The sequence below is a fragment of the Heteronotia binoei genome, chromosome 5 (genome assembly GCF_032191835.1).
Source record: "Heteronotia binoei isolate CCM8104 ecotype False Entrance Well chromosome 5, APGP_CSIRO_Hbin_v1, whole genome shotgun sequence".
NCBI lineage: Eukaryota > Metazoa > Chordata > Lepidosauria > Squamata > Gekkonidae > Heteronotia > Heteronotia binoei.
This window is the reverse complement of record NC_083227.1, coordinates 26,101,153-26,120,089: the sequence shown is the minus strand read 5'-3', so window position 1 is coordinate 26,120,089 and position 18,937 is coordinate 26,101,153. Positions and strand designations below refer to the sequence as shown.

Genomic DNA, 18,937 nt, shown 5'->3' with positions numbered 1-18,937 from the left:
CAGGGTCACATCACCAGGTGTATGTGGAGGAGTGGCGAATCAAACCCAGTTCTCCCAGATAGGAGTTTGCGCAGTTAACCACTACAGACATCCACTCTGACTGTGATTTGGAAAGGATCCATCCCATTTATACCGGTTGGGATTTTTGCTTTGATTTTGACTGGTTCAGTTCTTCCAGATGAATTTCCCCTCTTTCTTGGATTTCTTTCTTCCCTGATAAAAGAATGATCATCTCTGTCTCTCTCTCTCTCTCTCTGCCAAAGAAGCCAGGAATATAAGAGAGACTACAGTGGAGACAGACAAAGGCCTTGTGTCTGAAGAATGGCTGGAGAGTTTCTCAGGGAGATCTCAAGAGGCTATTTCCGTCCCCAGTGAGTTGTTTGCAAGTGGGTAGCTTTCATGGATATGTCAAGGAAATGGGCAAAGAATACCCATGGGACATTTCCTCTTCACTTTTAAGAAATTCTTGGATTTGGTAGAATGATCAGGTCTGCCGGATAAGGAGGGAGGGAGGCCTTCTGGAGGCTGGAATCTGGAGGTTTGGAAGCTCCTTTTGGGGCCGAGCTCAGCTGTGGCTGTTGAGTGGCTGCACTATCCTTAATACTGGATGTTCCAGGGAAGGGGGTGGTGGTGGTTTACATGCTGGATAAGACCAAAGGCAAATCAACCCTTTCTTACAGTGATCATCTGGATGCCTTCAGACCTTAGGTGGAGATGGGTTTGAGTGCTTTATTTGGAGCTGTTCTAGCTTGCAAGGGTGGCCTGCAGCAGACAGTCCCACCAGTTAACACTGTTCTCCCTTTCTCACAATATAAGAACTCGTGGGCATTCAATGAAATTGCTGAGCAGTCAGGTTAGAACGAATAGAAGGAAGTACTTCTTCACCCAAAGGGTGATTAACATGTGAAATTCACTGCCACGGGAGGTGGCGGCGGCTACAGGCATAGATAGCTTCAAGAGGGGATTGGATAAAAATATGGAGCAGAGGTCTATCAGTGGCTATTAGCCACAGCATATTATTGGAACTGTCTGGGGTAGTGATGCTCTGTATTCTTGGGAGGGTGGGCAAATTGGAAGGGCTTCTAGCCCCACTTGTGAACCTCCTGATGGCACTTGGGGTTTTTTTGGCCACTATGTGACACAGAGTGTTGGACTGGATGGGCCATTGGCCTGATCCAACATGGCTTCTCTTATGTGAGCCAAGGGGAATATTCCAAACCACACAGCACACTCTTGTGCTGAGGAAGACCAGCGCTGGGAGCCAGTTTGGTGTAGTGGTTAAGTGCATGTACTCTAATCTGGGAGAACTGGGTTTGATTTCCTGCTCTTCCACCTGCACCTGCTGGTATGACCTTGGGTCAGTCATAAGTCCCTTAGAGTTGTTCCTCTCAAAAGCAGCTCTCTGATAGCTCTCTCAGCCCCACCTACCTGACAGGGTGTCTGTTGTGGAGAGGGGAAGGGAAAGGAGATTGTAAGCCGCTCTGAGACTCTGAGAGAAGGGCACGGTATAAATCCAATCTCTTTTCTTCTTCCTCACCACAAGAAGGCAGAAGAGATTCCCACTGAGTCTGTCAGCCCAGTAAACACAGAGACATGTTCTCAGTTGAGGCACAGTTGGTTGAGCACAACAGGATATACAAAGTGTTGTAGCAACTTCCTGTCTCCCCAAAAGGCAAGAGACCAACTCCTAACAGGCTGCCTTCTACTCACCTTGAGCAAGATAGTGTCTGCCTCATAAAAAAAAACCCCACACAAACAGAGAAAAGCCAGGTATACCAGTCAAGTTAGCACTCTCCAATACCCAGGTTTCAGACTTCCTTGCATGATTCTAATGGGATCTCTCTCTCTACTCCAGCAGGGGATGATCAGAGGAATAAGAAGGAAGAAGAACTTCATTACTTATTGCCAGATGAAGTAAAGAATGAAGACTTGAGGGAAAACGTCACGAATCAAGTTGGACCTATGAGGCAGAAAGGAAGCCACATGGTTGAGAAGAGGAATAAACCCATTCCTTGCCAGGGGTGGGATTTAAGTGAAATAAGTCACATGGTAGATGAAACATACAAGTATGGAACAGACATCTCTGATCAAACTCAGTATAGTGTCCCTTTACAAATGCACAGTGGAAAAAAGACCCATCAATGCCCGGAGTGTGAAAAGAGCTTCCTTTGGCGAGCAGAGCTGCTTAGACATCTAAGAACACATTTGGCAGAGAAACCTTATAGCTTTTCAGACTGCAGCAAGAGCTTCTCAGAGAAATCAGATTTTGTTCAAAATCAATGGATTCATTCAGGAGAGAAGCCATCTATTTGCTCGGAGAGTGGAATAACGTTCTCTGATGGAAGAAAGGGTAATATCCCTTTTCCAAAGCACAGTATAATGAAGGCACGTAAACCTTTTTGGTGTGGAAAGTATTTCAAATACACATCACAGTTCCTTGTACATCACAAAATACACAGAGGGGAGAAAGCCTTTGAACACTCAGCCTGCGAAAAGAGTCAGAGCGGCCATATTCAAGAGCATCAAATAATTCACACAAGGGAGAAACCTTTTGAATGCTCAGAATGTGGAATGAAATCCAGTTGGGCTGACACTCTTCAACGGCATCTTAAAACCTGCACTGGGGAGAAACCTTTTGCATGCTCAAAGTGTGGAAAGAAGTTCAGTTGTAGTTCCAATCTTCAACGGCATCTAAAAACCCATACAGGGGAGAAGCGTTATGAATGCTCAGAGTGTGGAAAGCGATTCAGTTCATCCAGCAGTCGTAAGAAGCATCTAAGAACCCATACAGGCGAGAAGCCTTTTGCTTGCTCAGAGTGTGGAAAGAGATTCAGTCAGGGTGGCACTCTTCAAAAGCATCAAAGAATCCACACAGGGGAGAAACCTTTTGATTGCTCAGCATGTGGAAAGAAATTCAGTCAGAGTGGCCATCTTCAACAGCATCAAAGAATCCACACAGGGGAGAAACCTTTTGTATGTTTAGAGTGTGGAATGAAATTTAGTCGAACTGACAGTCTTCAACAGCATCTTAGAACGCACATGGGGGAAAAACCTTTTGAATGCTCAGTGTGTGGACAGAAATTCAGTAGGAGTGGCAATCTTCACCAGCATCTACAAACTCACAGAAGGGAGAAATCTTTTGAATGCCCAGCATGTGGAGTGAAATTCAATCGGAGTTCCAATCTTCAACGGCATCTAAGAACCCATACGGGGGAGAAGCCTTTTGAATGTTCAAAGTGTGGAAAGCGATTCAGTTTAACTAGCACTCTTAAGAAGCATCTAAGAATCCATACGGGTGAGAGGCCTTTTGAATGCTCAGAGTGCGGAAAGAGATTCAGTCAGAGTGGCACTCTTCAACAGCATCAGAGAATCCACACAGGGGAGAAACCTTTTGAATGCGTAGAATGTGGAAAGAAATTCCGTCAGAGGGGCCAACTTCAGCAGCATCAAAGAATCCATACCGGGAAGAAACCTTTTGAATGCTCAGACTTTGAAAGAGCATCACTCATAGAGCCTGTGTTTCCAAACTTGGAAGAATCTGAAGGAGGAGAATCCATGACATGGCTTAGCCTGTGACAAGCACTTGAGTTGTATATTACACCTGAAGGAAAACCAGATTCCAGAAAGAGTTGAAACCTTATATAGTCTTGGAAAGAAAGGACAAATAAATAGAACAGGCACAGCAAACGCAGGGGAGAGGAGAATTGAGACAACCAGAGCTTGGATTATGAATTCAAAATTACAGTTTAAACATTTCCTTAACAGACTGAAAGATCGAATATGCACAACTTTCTTTCACGTAGGTAGTCCTGACTGTCAGCATCATACAGCCTTCTCCTGTGGAGCCAGTTTGGTGCAGTGGTTAAGTGTGCAAACTCTTAACTGAGAGAACCAGGTTTGATTCCCCACTCCTCCACTTGCACCTGCTGGCATGGCCTTGGGTCACCCATAGCTCTGGCAGAGGTTGTTCTTGAAAGGGCAGCTGCTGTAAGAGCTTTCTTAGCCCCACCCACCTCACAGGGTGTCTGTTGTGGGGAGAGATGATAGCCCGCCAGTTTGGTGTAGTGGTTAAGTGCGCAGACTCTTATCTGAGAGAACCAGGTTTGATTCCCCACTCCTCCACTTGCACCTGCTGGAACGGTCTTGGGTCACCCATAGCTCTGGCAGAGGTTGTCCTTGAAAGGGCAGCTGCTGTAAGAGCTCTCTTAGCCCCACCCACCTCACAGGGTGTCTTTTGTGGGGAAAGATGATAGCCCACCGGTTTGGTGTAGTGGTTAAGTGCGCAGACTCTTATCTGAGAGAACCGGGTTTGATTCCCCACTCCTCCACTTGCACCTGCTGGAACGGCCTTGGGTCAGCCATAGCTCTGGCAGAGGTTGTCCTTGAATGGGTAGCTGCTGGGAGTGCCCTCTCAGCCCCACCCACCTCACAGGGTGTCTGTTGTGGGGGAGGGAGAGAAAGGAGATTGTGAGCCGCTCTGAGATTCGGAGTGGAGGACGGGATATAAATCCATTATCATCATGATCTGTCAACATGCTCATGGGGAGTCCTGAAAGCATAATGCAGAGGGTTGTATGCTGAATTTACATTCTTCATTCCTTCTTTCAGAACAACTTTTCCTAGATATTTGTCTTATCTCTTACAAAGACATTTCAGATTTTGGGGGCCATTGTAACACTAATGTTTGGACAATGATAACATCAGCACATTATTGACATGTTACGGACAATTGAAAAAGGCATTTCATGTGTTCAGGCTGCTGTTGTAACAGTAAGGTAAACAGCAGACATCAGATACTTTGTTTAGACTACACTTCCCCCCAAAACATCAGAGATCAGTTTGGGAAAGAATATATGTCTGGGGCAGTGATGCTCTGTATTCTTGGTGTTGCGGGGGCGGGGGGCAACAGTGGGAAGGCTTCTATTGTCCTGGCCCTACTAGTGGCCCTCCTGATGGCACTTGGTTTTTTTGGCCACTGTGTGACACAAGAGTGTTGGACTGGATGGGCTATTGGCCTGATCCAGCGTGGCTTCTCTTATGTTCTTATACCAAGGACAGGGAAAGGACAACTGCATCATGCTTAGCCAGGGGTTTTTTTTCTGGAAAAAGAGGTTCCAGAACTCAAGAGGGAAATGAAGGAGAAACACAAGGTGCCCCTCATGAACTTTAAATACTTTTTGAGAATTTTGTTTCCATGAAGAGGTTCCTGAACTCCGTTCCACCATGTTCCCCCAGGGAAAAAAGCCCTGCACTCAGACCACAAGATCATGCATGTGCACCCCTCAAATCATTCACAGCTAAAATGGACATAAATGTCCTCATGAGAGCAGCCACTGTAGAATCAGAGAAGAGTTTAAACTAAAGAAAAGATCATCCTTTGGGGCAAAGTTAACCAATCTTTTGGGTCTGAGTACACCCCCACCCGTGTCTCCCTGTGAAGATTTGGTGTGCTATCAATCAGAAGGTGTGATGGAACAAGACAAATGTTTTTCTAGGCTATACGCAGAGTGAGCAAAACCCCAGTGGAATTGTGCCAGCACTTTGTTGGGCCTACCTAGGTCCCAACTGGCAGCTGTATAGGTCTGTGAGACCCTCACTTCATTTATAGCACCCCTTCTCCTGGCTAGGTGCTCCACACCATGCTGCCAGCTCTAGCAGTGCAGCTCAGGAGCTCTCTTAGGTTGCTTATGAGAAGAACTGGCTCTGCCTTCCATACAAAATGGTGCTGCGCATGCGGTTTCTACAGAGACTGAAGATTCCTTCCCCCAGGTTTAGAGCACAATCAAGCCACCATTAAGCACTTCCATGGCCCATTCATTTAAGCAATGTAGACATTTGGAGTGACGGTTAAATGCAATAATAGGAAAAAAGAACCCGACGCTAGGCTGGCCTGTTGAAAAATTGCAAAGTTGTAAAAAATTGTAAAATATTAATATTACTTCATAACAATTATTATGGAATATTAATGTATACATTATGTATCTGTTGTAGCCCACACCGCTGTAGAAGAATTATTGAAACGAAGTTATTAAAAATCTGGGGTCTTCATATGGTGGACCACTCGGGCTGAAACAGAGAACTGTGTGGGACTTGATTTATAAATATTGCCTAGTGTCGCGTTCTTTTTTTCTATTACTCTATTCATTTAAACTGCAGAATAAAGTTTGGCCCTTCAGTGACTCCCATTGAAATCTATAACATCCTTTGATTGTGTCTCGGCATATTTGTGAGAAATGTCACTGTTATGAAAAAGTGTTGATGCCAGTTATATAGTACCTTTAAGCTTACAAATTAGCAGCAATAGCTATGTAGTAGATTGGTGTACTGTAGTAGTTAGTGTCAAGCTAGTACAAGGAGAAGCAGGTTTGTAATAGCTGTACAGCCATAAAAATTACTCATCGCTTTGGACCAGCAGTCTTCTCTTAACCTAACCCACAACACGGGGAGAACCATTTGTTACTTTGGAAGACAGGTGAGATACAGCGTGATATACTGACAGCCTTTTAAAAATATGTTAATGTAATTTGAAAAGCCAGTATCCGAATAAAAGCAAAGGGATGGTCTCTGTGTGGATAGTTATCTGCACAATGGGGCCGCCTCCAATGACCATGTGGCCTGGTGTGAGAGATTTCTCAAATTCGCTTCAAAAAACAGACCTACTGAGAACTACACATGTATAGCTGCTTAGCAATATTTCCACCAGCATTCCTGTTGAAGGGCACTGGAGAGTTAGCTAGATGCAGGTGGGGAGCCATGTTGGTCTGAAGCAATAGAACAAAGCTGGAGTCCAGTAGCACTTTGAAGACCAACAAAGTTGTATTCAGAATGTAAGCTTTCTTGTGCATGCACACTTCATCAGATGATGAAATGGGGCACAGTGAGCAGAGTTACGTATAGCTGGTGGGCATTGGTTAAGCATGCAAAATAGTACTGTCGGAATCCATACCAAAATAGTATAATTAACAAATTGAAAGAACAACCAGTTTCGTTTAAATACTGCCTGTTGTGTTGTAGAACAGCATAGCCACTAAATGTCAGAATTGAAGAGTAATGGTGAGAGTGTCACAGGCAATAAATGCAGAGTTCTGTTAATTGCTCTACGGCTCCTCAAGGCTGGGTTAAACCGAGAACATGTTTTTCTCAGAGGTGTTCCTGTCCACCTAGTTTACTAGTCTTTTTCCAATTTCTGCCGCAGAAACTCTGAACACGGAAACACTGAAGGTTCAGCCCCATAAAGAAACTGCTCTATGTGTGTTGGAAAATGGGAACGGATCTTGCTGATCACCAACCCACAAACCAAGAATCAGTATGGCTCGGGTTGAACTGAAGAACTTGCTTCAGAGTTCTGAGAAATACTTTGCTGTTGCCCCGCCTTAGAAACAGAAATGTAGCTCTTTAAAAGTTTATTGTCCTGCAAGTGGGGATCCATGGCGAAATATTAGGGAAACTTTTAAACCTGTTTCCCATCTGCTCCACAGTATAATTCTGTGTTTTCAGTATAGTGGGATGTGAAAAGCAAGCTACACAATCTCACAGCATTTTGTTTTGTCTGGGTTTACAAAATAATGCATAGGATAGAAAAGGTAGAGAAGGAAGTACTTTTCTCCCTTTCTCACAATGCAAACACTCAATGAAATTGATCAGTAGATTTAGAACAGATTAAAAAGGAAGTACTTATTCACCCAAAGAGTAATTAACTCATGGAATTCACTGCCGCAGAAAGTGGAGACAGCTACAAGCTTAAAGAGGGGATTGGATAAAAGTATGGAGCAGAGGTCCATCGGTTGGTATTAGCCACAAGGTATAGAAGGCGCACTTTGTCTGGGGCAGTGATGCTCTACTTGGTGGGGCAACAGTGGGAGGGCTTCTAGAGTTCTGGCCCAACTGGTGGAACTCCTGATGGCACCTGGGTTTGGGCCACTGTGTAACAGTGTTGGACTGGATGGGCCAGTGGCTTATTCCTACATGGCTTCTCTTCTGTTATGTTCCACTCTATTTGTTCTTACGTTGTGCTCTAATATGTTCCTGACATTAAAACAGTGAACTAATCCTACCAGGCGCCTGGAACTCTGGCCCAGCAGTAGGGATATGGCCCTGGCTGAAGAGAAGACTGAGATAGTCAGATTCCCCCAGAAAGGAGTCTCCCAAGCTGTTTCTACTCCTGCAAAGGAATCCACAGGGAATCCAGCGAGCAGGCAGGTTTCCGCCCCTTTGTCATCCTGCCAAGTCCTCCCCCTCCCCCTTGCCAAGGAAAGGCTGTCCTTTGATCTGATTCCTGACCCTCTGCAACCAAAGCTGCACAAAAATCAGCCCCGTGCAGAAGGGGAACCCCTCAAACCAGGATTTTAAAAAAATTGTCTAGAGGGGAGCAGTACTCATAGTGTTGCACTTCTGTCCACTAATTCCTCCACCGGACTTGGCAGAACATCCCCCCCACCCAAAAAGTGCTGCTGCCCCTGAGTCCCGCCAAGAAGCCTCGCCCAACGGCAAGGATGAATAATGACAAAAGGGGTGTCCTGCCTTGTTGGAACACCCCCCCCCCCCACACACACACATGAAAAGAGTCATGTATTGAAAAACAGGAAAGGTGTTCCAAGACAGGGGTGGCCAGATTTGCTTAACATAACCATGTAGAATAAATGTCAGATATTGGAGAGTCGCAAGCCATGAATGTCAGATGTTTGAGAGCTGCAAGGAAGGAAGGAAATAGATGGGGGAGGGAGAGATGAAAAGAAAGCAACTTTAAATGCATTCTCCAAACTGACGGCTGGCTTGCGGAAGTGAATGAAAGAGACAAATGCCTTCTCCAAGCAGGCTGATGGGGCAGGGAAGGCTTCAAGAGTCACACAATATGTGTAAAAGAGCCACATGTGGTTCCCGAGCCACAGTTTGGCCACCCTTGTCCCAAGAGCACCGATTTCCAAAGCCATCCGAACGCCACTTCCCTGGGAGGGAGGGAGGGAGGGAGCCCTACTGAAAACGCCTGAGAAGGTTTCTTTCGGATTAGACCTGCTTCGGATGGCTTGGCGGGAGCTGGCTTTACTTTGCCTGGATGCCCTTTCTTTGACCCCACTGCCCCCTTTTCTGGGACGGCTGAACAGCTGGGGGTTCCTCGGGAGGAAGCGCAGCCCTGCGCGGAGTTACTCCAGAGGAGCCCCACGGAGCTGCATTATAGGACGGACATCGGCTGCAGCCTGGCTGAAATCCAGTCCAGTCCAGCGAGGTCTGGGCGGTGCTCTCTACGAGAAGGGCAAGAAGCTTTTTTTCATTCGTCTGCAGCACCTAAAGGGTTAAAGCAGCCGAGCTTTTGGCTAGAGAGGCCGAACGTAGCGGTGGTGGTGGTGGGGGGGGGGTGGAAAGAACAGCTGGGGAGGTTGCAGCAGCTGGAAACCGGGGAGGTTTACACTCAAGTAAGTCATTTCTGTTGCAAGACAGAAATTCTGCTCTCGTGTACCATTGGAGGGTACGGGGTGTAAATAGCTTTAAAACGTGATTTTCTGATGTGCGTTTTCATTTGTTAGCCCTTGCAGGGGCTGAAAGGCGGGATCTGATTTTTGGAAATCGGGACGGATTCTCAGCCATGGAGGATGCGAGTGACTGCCCCAAACACCACCGGCGTTTGGGCCGGTGTTCCCCCCATCTGCAATTTCCGTGTGTGTGTTACCAGATGCCCTGTTTTTTTTGTGTGTCTGTTGCTATTATTTAGCCTAAATCAATTAAAATTGCTGTTCTTGTTTGAAAACAAGGAAGATTAGGAATATTCCTGGCTAGTAATAATGATTACCACTTAAATAAATAGTAGGGGTATTTAAAATTAGAGTCATAGAATCATAGAGTTGGAAGGGACTCCAGGGTCATCTCGTCCAACCCCCTGCACAACGCAGGAAATTCACAAACACCTCCTCCTAAATTCATCGCTGTCAGATGGCCACCTAGCCTCTGTTTAAAAACCTCCAAGGAAAGAAAGCCCACTACCTCCCGATGAAGCCTGTTCCACTGAGGAACTGCTCTAACAGTCAGGAAGTTCTTACTAATGTTGAGCCAGAAACTTCTGATTTAATTTCAACCCATTGGTTCTGGTCCTACCTTCTGGGGCCACAGAAAACAATTCCACACCATCCTCTATATGACAGCCCTTCAAGTACTTGAAGATAGTGATCATATCACCTCTCAGCTGTCTCCTCTCCAGGCTAAACATCCCCAGCTCCTTCAACCCATAGGACTTGGTCTCCAGACCCCTCACCATCTTCATTGCCCTCTGGACCAATTCCATCTTGTCTATATTCTTCTTAAAATGTTTTGCCCAAAACTGAACGCAATACTCCTGGTGAGGTCTTACCAGAGCAGAGTAAAGCGATACCATCACTTCAAGTGACCTGGACACTACTTCTGTTGATGCAGCCCAAAATTGTCGTCATAGGGACCAGTTGTTTGAAGTAATCAGTTGGGAAAGTGTCCTCTTTTTTTCTTTCTTTCCGAAATATGGAAACCCCGCCTGAATTTACCAGCTGCTTCAATCTGGCATCCCAGCAATGTGATCCTGGGAACTCCCAGCTGCCATTTCTCTCTCTCAACTGTGATGCCTGAAAGATCCAACCTCTGCTGAACCTTTCTGAGTCAATTCAGGGGTTACTCTTTAGAGGAGGCCATAATTAACACATCATGGAAGTGAGGCACAACCCCAGCCCATAAAGTTTTCATGAAGCGCAGAAAGATTCCTGGTGCCATTTCACACATCAAGCCCTTCTGGGTGTAATCATGGTTTGGGTATCTGCAGTATTACTATCCACTATCAGTTGCTAATGAGCTTCAGCAAGGTCCAGTTTAGCACACACCACCTTCCAGGTCTCCCACTTTTACAACTGATTTCCAGCTGATAGAGATCAGCTCCCCTGGAGAAAATGGCTGCTTTGAAGGGTGGATTCTATGGCACTGGACCGTGCTGAGGCCTCGTCCCTCTCCAAACCCTGTCTTCTCCCAGCTCCACCCCCAAAGTCTTCAGGTATTTTCCAGCACAGACCCGACAACCCTAAATAGACAACGGTTTATGGCAGGCATTGGATATGAGCAGGGCTTTTTTTGTAGCAGGAACTGCTTTGCATATTAGGCTACACCGATGTAGCCAATCCTCCAAGAGTTTACAGGGCTCTTAGTACTGTAACTACTGTAAGCTCTTGGAAGACTGGCTACATTAGGGGTGTGTGGCCTAATATGCAAAGAAGTTCCTGCTGCCAAAAAAAGCCCTGGATATGAGCCTTGCTTGAGTGTCTGATTAACAGGACCTTTGTGGTCCACCATTTAGTGGGACTCAAGGCGGATTACAGAGTGACTCAATACAATCAATTGGAGGGTACATTCAATAAACTTGAAATAGAATTTGGGTTGTAGAACCAACCAGAAATCTGAAAAAAAAGTATTGAAGGAAAGCATAAATGTTAACATGACCTACAAAAATGAAGCATAATGGCATAGTAGGGTTCAGTTTACAGCAAACTATACACAGTAATGTAGTCTCCAATCCCCAATGATTTATCCAAGTAATTTTGTGAAGCCTTTTTCATAGTGTTCCCCTATTGTTTGCCTAGAAAAGCCTTTCTGAATAATTGCATTTTCCATATATGTAGATCCAGGCGGGCAGCTATGTTGGTCTGAAGCAACAAAACAAAGTTGGTGTCCAAGAGCACCTTTAAGACCAACAAAGTTTTATTCAGAATGTAAGCTTGGTATGCATGCACACTTCATCAGATGATGAAATGGGGTACAAGCAGTACTGCCTATAGCTAGTGGGCAGTGGTGCTCCCCCAGCTATATGCAGCACTGTTCATTGTACCCCATTTCACTATCTGATGAAGTGTGCATGCATACCAAACTTACATTCTGAATACAACTTTGTTGGTCTTATAGGTGTTACTGGATTCCAACTTGGTTCCATTTTCCATAGTTTATGGAGCCATAGCAGCATGTCCAGGCCAGCCACTGAAGGGACTGCAGAACAGCAGTAACGCCTGCTCCAGTTAGCTCAACCATGGCGTTCTGCACCAGCTGGAGTTTCTGAATTGAAGAAGATGAAGATATTGGATTTATATCCCGCCCTCCACTCCGAAGAGTCTCAGAGCGGCTCACAATCTCCTTTACCTTCCTCCCCCACAACAGACACCCTATGAGGTGGGTGGGGCTGGAGAGGGCTCTCACAGCAGCTGCCCTTTCAAGGACAACTCTTACCAGAACTATGGCTGACCCAAGGCCATGCTAGCAGGTGCAAGTGGAGGAGTGGGGAATCAAACCCGGCTCTCCCAGATAAGAGTCCGCACACTTAACCACTACACCAAACTGGCTCTCCAGTTGCTTTTGTGGGGAGACCCATGTACATGTATTACAATAGTTTAGTCCACTATTGGACACATATGGGTCTTTCATACATTGTGTGTCTTTTGAAGCCCCCAGTGCCCCATCAGCCGGCTTGGGGAAGGCATTTGTATCTTTAACAGTGTAATCCTAAAGAGAGTTACTCCAGTCTAAGCCTATTCATTTCAATGGACTTAGAACAGAGTAACTCTCCTTAGGATTGCACTGTAAATCACTTCTCCAAGCCAAGTCAGCCAGCTTCTTGGAGAATGCATTTAAAGTTGCTTTCTTTCCACCCCTCCTCCCTCCCTTCCTGTCTATCAGCTCTCAAACATCTGAAGTTTATATTTTGTGGTTCTTACATTAAGCAAGTTTGGCCACCCCTGGTCTAGTCTCACTGTCAAAGTGGCACGGATCCCAGTGGCCAGAACAGCTGTATCAAGGGGAAAGGGCCATTTTTCAAGCTAGACTTGAGTTGGGAGAAAGCCTTTTGTGCAACTGCATTAACTTGCTTCTCCAGCAATAACGCTGGGTCCGGTATAACGGCAAGGATCTTAACGGAGTCAGCAAGGGTTATCCGAACCTGACTTAAAGCAGGGAGCATAATGTCCTTCAAGATTTCTGCCTTCCCAATCAGTATAACTTCTGTCTTTCCAGGGTTTCATTTCAATTTGTTCCCTTTTAGCCATGTAACCACAACAGCCAGGAAGCGGATCACTGCCTCCTCTTGCTCCTGTTACCCAGCAGTCCCTGTGCCCTGACCTGGAAGGGCTTGACGGCCCTCTGCCCATCCCCCTCTGCTAGTACTAAACACAACAACAAACCATGACAAATAACGAATACGGACACAACTGCAGTTTTTGCCCTTTCGATAATGGAATGAGTAGCTCTGAACAATTCAAATTGTATGGAAAAGCGAGTTGCATTCGTTATTTTGTCACTGTTTGTTGTTGGGTTTAGTACTGTTTTCCCCATGATTCTCTGTATTGTGTATAACCTTCCCCTCTGCTGGCTGCTTCAGCAGAGCTGTTTCCCAGCCCTTCCAGCCTATCGAGGAGCTATCTGCAATGGTTAAGCCCTTTCCTGTTGCTTTGTCCTGGGCTCCAGTTTACCTTGAGAGGCACCCACTAGACAGACTAACCCCAAGAAATTGGGAGCCAAGCTCATAACGTCTGCAACATATTTTTAGAAAGGCAAATAGAGATGTTTTTCTTTCCTGAAGGACCAAAGAAGCGTATTTTTAAAAACTTGATACTTAATATAGCACAATGGCATTAATCCTGATCCACAAATTACCGTAAGGACTCTTCTTCTGATCCATTGGGGAAATCCTGCACTGTCTCTTGACTAGGGTCAGTGATGTAACCTTTTCTGCCATTTTGAAATCTTTCCCTCTCCCTCTTTATAGCCACGTGAATAAGAGTGTCTTTCCACAGACAGAGGCAACCCAAGAGAAAGGGGAAGGAGATGGAAGAAGAGGACTCAGGTTCACATGGGGCTGGCAAGATAACAAGCAAAAGCCCCCATCCCATCCAAGCAGGGAGTGGTGTTGAATTTTGGGAAAGAGCTGTGCCAGAGATCTTGGCTCAGGACATGATGACTGCCGATGTATGCAGCCAGTGTTTCCGGCAGTTCCGCTACCATGAGGCTAATGGCCCCAGAGAAGTTTGCAGCCAGCTCCATGGACTTTGCAGCCACTGGCTGAAGCCGGAGAGGCGCACCAAGAAGCAGATCGTGGACCTGGTGATCCTGGAGCAGTTCCTGACTGTCCTGCCCCAGGAAATGCAGTGCTGGGTCAGAGGATGCGGGCCAGAGACCAGTTCCCAGGCGGTGGCCTTGGCTGAAGGTTTCCTCCTGAGTCAAGCAGAGGAGAAGAGGCAGGCGAAGCAGGTGAGAGGTTTTCATTCACTCAGTTTAAGCAGTGCCCTTATCCTAAGGTTTCTTGACATATTTCTGTCTTTCTCTGTGCGTGTGTTAAGTATCATCAAGTTGCTTCTGACTTAGGGCAACCCTATGAATTAATGTTCTCCAAAATGTCCTACTGTTAACAGCCTTGCTTAGGTCTTGCAGACAGAGGGCTGTGGCTTCCTTCACTGTCAATTCATCTCACGCTTGGCCTTCCTCTTTTCCTGCTGCCTTCAGCTTTTCCTAGCATTATCATCTTTTCCAGTGAGACTTGTATTCTTGTAATGTCACCAAAGTGCAATTGGCCTCATTTTAATCATTTTAGCTTCTAGGGAGTATTCAGTCTTGATTTGATCTAGAACTTACTGGTTGGTTCTTTAGGTGGTCCACATTACCCATAAAAACTCTCATTTCAAAAGAATCAACTTTCTTCCTGCCAGCTTTCTTTGTTGTACATTTCCCCCCCCCCCCCCACATAGTAATGGGGAATACTATGGCACAGATTAATTTGATCTTGGTCCCTGGTGACACATCCTTGCACTCAAGGCTTTTTTTATAGAAAAAGCCTAGCAGAAATTCATTTGCATATTAGGCCACACCCCCTGACACAAAGCCAGCCGAGGCTTGCCAATCCCCAGGTCCCAGCGGGGGTTCTTCCGCTTTCCCAGGCTCCTTCCCGCCTCCAGTCAGCTGGCCGGCGGGGGGAAGCCCCGCCCCCAGAGGACCATGTGCCTTTGCACCTCTGGAGGCTTAAGTCTCCGAATGAAAGGCTTCCTCTTGGGATGGTGTGTCTATGTTATTTGGAAGAAGTTGGCAGCAACTCGTGAGAGACAGGCCAATCCCTCGCGTCAGAGTTGCCAGAAACGGGGTGGGGGTGGGGGAAACGTCTGCTGAGCACTTCATTATTCCCTATGTGGAGATCGATTCTCATAGGGTATAATGGGGAATTGATCTGGAGGTTTTGGGGGCTCTGGGGGAGCTGTTTTTTTAGGTAGAGGCACCAAATTTTCAGTATGGTATCTAGTGCCTCTCCCCAAAGTACCCCCCAAGTTTCAAAATGATTGGACCAGGGGGTCCAATTCTATGAGCCCCAAAAGAAGGTGCCCCTATCCTTCATTATTTCCTATGGGAGGAAGGCATTTAAAAAGGTGTGCTGTCCCTTTAAATGTGATGGCCAGAATTCCCTTGGAGTTCAGTTATGCTTGTCACACCCTTGTTCCTGGCTCTGCCCCAATGTCTCCTGGCCCCACCCCCAAAGTCTCCTGGCTCCACCCCCAAAGTCCCCAGATATTTCTTGAATTGGACTTGGCAACCCTAAGCCAGCCAGAATTGCATTCCTGCTGCAAAAAAGCCCTGTTTACACTTAAATGAATCTTTTCTAGTTCCTAAATGCAGGGATTCAGGGGTCAGCCTTGCAAAATGGCTTTCCTCTTTCCTGGAAGGTCGGGGACAAAGGGTGGTGATTGGGGGAGAGTCGTCCCGGAGGCATGCGCTTAATTGTTATGTGCCACAGGGGGCAGTGCTCTCCCCAATGTTGTTTAACATCTATATGCGCTCCCTTGCCCAGATAGCCCGGAGGTATGGGCTGGGCTGCCATCAATATGCTGACACCCAGCTCAATCTACTGATGGACAGCTGGTCTGGCTGTGTCCCAGAAAATCTGGACCTGGCGTTGCAAGCCGTGGCTGAGGATAGTTTAGGCTGAGTCGACTGAAGCTGAATCCGACAAAGACAGAGGTCCTTTGCCTGAGTCGTGGTGGTCTGGGCAGGGAAATCTTTTACCAGCTTTTGAAGGTGCGCCACTGACAACAGCGCACAAGGTCAGAAGCTTGGAGGTGCTGCTGGAGCCTGCCTTGACAATGGAGGCCCAAATAGCAGCCACTGCTAAATCTGCATTTTTTCGTCTTAGGTGGGTGAGACTGTTGGTCCCCTTCCTTGAGCGTGACTACCTGGCAACTGTGATCCATGCAACGGTCACCTCAAGATTGGACTACTGTAATGCCCTCTACTTGGGGCTGCCCTTGTCTCAAACCCAGAAACTTCAGCTAGTGCAGAACACGGTGGCCGGGCTGCTATTGGGGCTCTCCAGGTGGGAGCACATACATCCGGGGCTGCGGGAACTGCACTGGCTGCCAGTAGTATACCGGATTCACTACAAGGTGCTGGTCATTACCTTTAAAGCCCTATATGGCTGAGGGCCAGCTTACCTTAGGGACCATCTCCCCCCACACATTCCCCAGAGAGTACTTAGATCTAGATCCCAAAACCCTGGGCCGAGGGAGGCAAGACTAGGGTTGCCAAGTCCAATTCAAGAAATATCTGGGAACTTTGCGGGTGGAGCCAGGAGCAAGGGTGTGACAAGCATAATTGAACTCCAAGGGAGTTCTGGCCATCACATTTAAAGGGACAGCACACCTTTTTAAATGCCTTCCTTCCATAGGAAATAATGAAGGATAGGGGCTCCTTCTTTTGAGGCTCATAGAATTGGACCCCCTGGTCCAATCGTTTTGAAACTTGGGGGGGGGGGGTATTTTGGGGAGAGGCACTAGATGCTATACTGAAAATTTGGTGCCTCTACCTCAAACAACAGCCCCCCAGAACCCCCGATACCTCCAGATCAATTCCCCATTATACCCTATGAGAATCCATCTCCACATAGGGAATAATGAAGTGCCCAGCAGACATTTCCCTCTCCCCCACCATTTCTGGCGTTTCTGAAGCAAAGGATTGGCATCTCTACTCATGAGTTGCTGCCAGCTTCTTCAAAGTAACACAGAAACACCATCCCAAGAGGAAGCCTTTCCAATCAGAGCCTCCGGAGGGGGAAAGGCACATGATGGCTGCAGGGGTGGGGCTTCCCTTCGCCAGCCAGCTGACTGGGGGCGGGAAGGAGCCTGGGAAAGAAGGAGAACCCCCGCTGGGACCTGGGGATTGGCAAGCCTAGGCAAGACCAAAATCCACCAGAAAGAGGGCCTTCTCGGTAGCAGCCCCCTACTGGTGGAGCCAGCTGCTGGAGGACGTGAGGACCTTGCAGGACCTTGCCCAGTTCCGCAAAGCCTGTAAAACCACACTCTTCTGGTTGGCCTTTAACTGATTTAGAGTTACCGTTATTGTAGGAGAAAATACAGTAAGAATACTGAAGGCATCAGAAGTGAAACAACTACATATGATATTAGCACCAGATTGTTTTAACTATTGAATTTTAAATTGATGTATTAATGCTGTGAAATTTTAATTGATTGTTGTGATTTTATTGTTGTGAGCCACCCTGAGCCTGCTTCGGCGGGGAGGACAGGATATAAATCAAATAAAGTAAAGTAAAGTAAATGGCTGCCCATACCGGTCTCAGTGTCCTTCTGATTTCTTGTTTGCAGTTTCTCTTTTGGTTGATGATGGAGCCAAGGGACAGAAAATCTTGAATAATTTCTATTTTCTTCTTCATCAACCTTCTATTTCTGTAATTCTCCACTAGTCCTTACTTTTGTCTTTTTGATTTTCAGCTGTAACCCTGTTTTGGCCCTTTCTACTTTATCCTTCATTAGCAGTTGTTTCAAGTATTCACTGTTTTCTGCAAGTAATGTTGTGTCATGTGCATGTCACAGATTCTTAATGTTCCTTCCATCATTTTTCACCCCACCTTCATCTAAGACAGGGAGATAAAATACATCCTTGTCTTGTCTAACTTTACTGACCTTTACTAACCAGAAGCCATTATGTTTCTCCATATTCTGTCCTAACAGGTTGCCCAACAAAGCAATCATATGTCACACCCACTTATTTTAAAACCAGTCATATTATTTCCTGATCTACACGGTCAAAAGCTTTGCTGTAATCTATGAAACACAAACTGATTTTCTGCTTAAATTCTCTTCTATGCTCCAATAGTCAATGTAAATTTGCAGTCTGATCTCGTGCCTCGTCCTTTTCTGAATCCAGCTTGAACATCTGGCATTTTTCATTCCATATACTGTAATATATATATATATATATATATATATATATATATATATATATATATATATATATATATATATATATATATATATATAAATTAGATCAGTGACGTACTTTGTTATAAGATTTTTAGCATCACTTTACTTCCATGAGGAATTAATGCAATGGTTTGGTAGTTGCTACAGCCTTAGATATCTCCATTTTTTTGGAACTGGAATGTTTACAGTCTGTGGTCATTGTTTTGTTTTCCATATTTGTTAGCATATTCTTGTTAAGATTTTGATGGACTCCTTTTCTGTTGTTATCCCATCTACACCTGGTGATTTGTTTCTCCCAATTGCTCTCAGTACAGCTTTCACTTCACTTTCCCAAACTGTTGGTATTTCTTCAAACGATTCTTCTTGAAAGGAATCTCCCATCCTTTCGTCTCTTTTGTATACTTCTTCAGTGTATCACTCTCATCTTTTCTTAGATATTTCTGCCTCTAGAAAATAATTCACTAGACTGGGAAGAAAACCCAATCCTGATTCTTGCCCCTTTGGTTGAAGCAGCTCTGATGCTGGATGGAGCGATAAGGAGTCTGGGAGTGGGTCAGGATCCATCTCCTCAGCCTGTTCCATTCCTTCTCTTAACCTTCCATTCCTTCTCTTAATAGAGTTGGAAGGGACCACCTGGATCATCTAGTTTGGTAGTCTCCCTGTTGTTGTTTCAGATCTGGGGACGATCCGTGAAG

General features: G+C 45.9%; 1 protein-coding gene across 1 annotated transcript; it reads left to right on the top strand.

The window, feature by feature from the left end:
* The first annotated feature begins 2,071 nt into the window (after nt 1-2,071).
* Nucleotides 2,072-3,764, top strand: LOC132571303 (zinc finger protein OZF-like). The gene has a single exon (XM_060238097.1). The coding sequence runs from the start codon at nt 2,116-2,118 to the stop codon at nt 3,574-3,576; it is 1,461 nt and encodes a 486-aa protein (XP_060094080.1). The 5' UTR covers nt 2,072-2,115; the 3' UTR covers nt 3,577-3,764.
* Nucleotides 3,765-18,937: the final 15,173 nt, after the last annotated feature.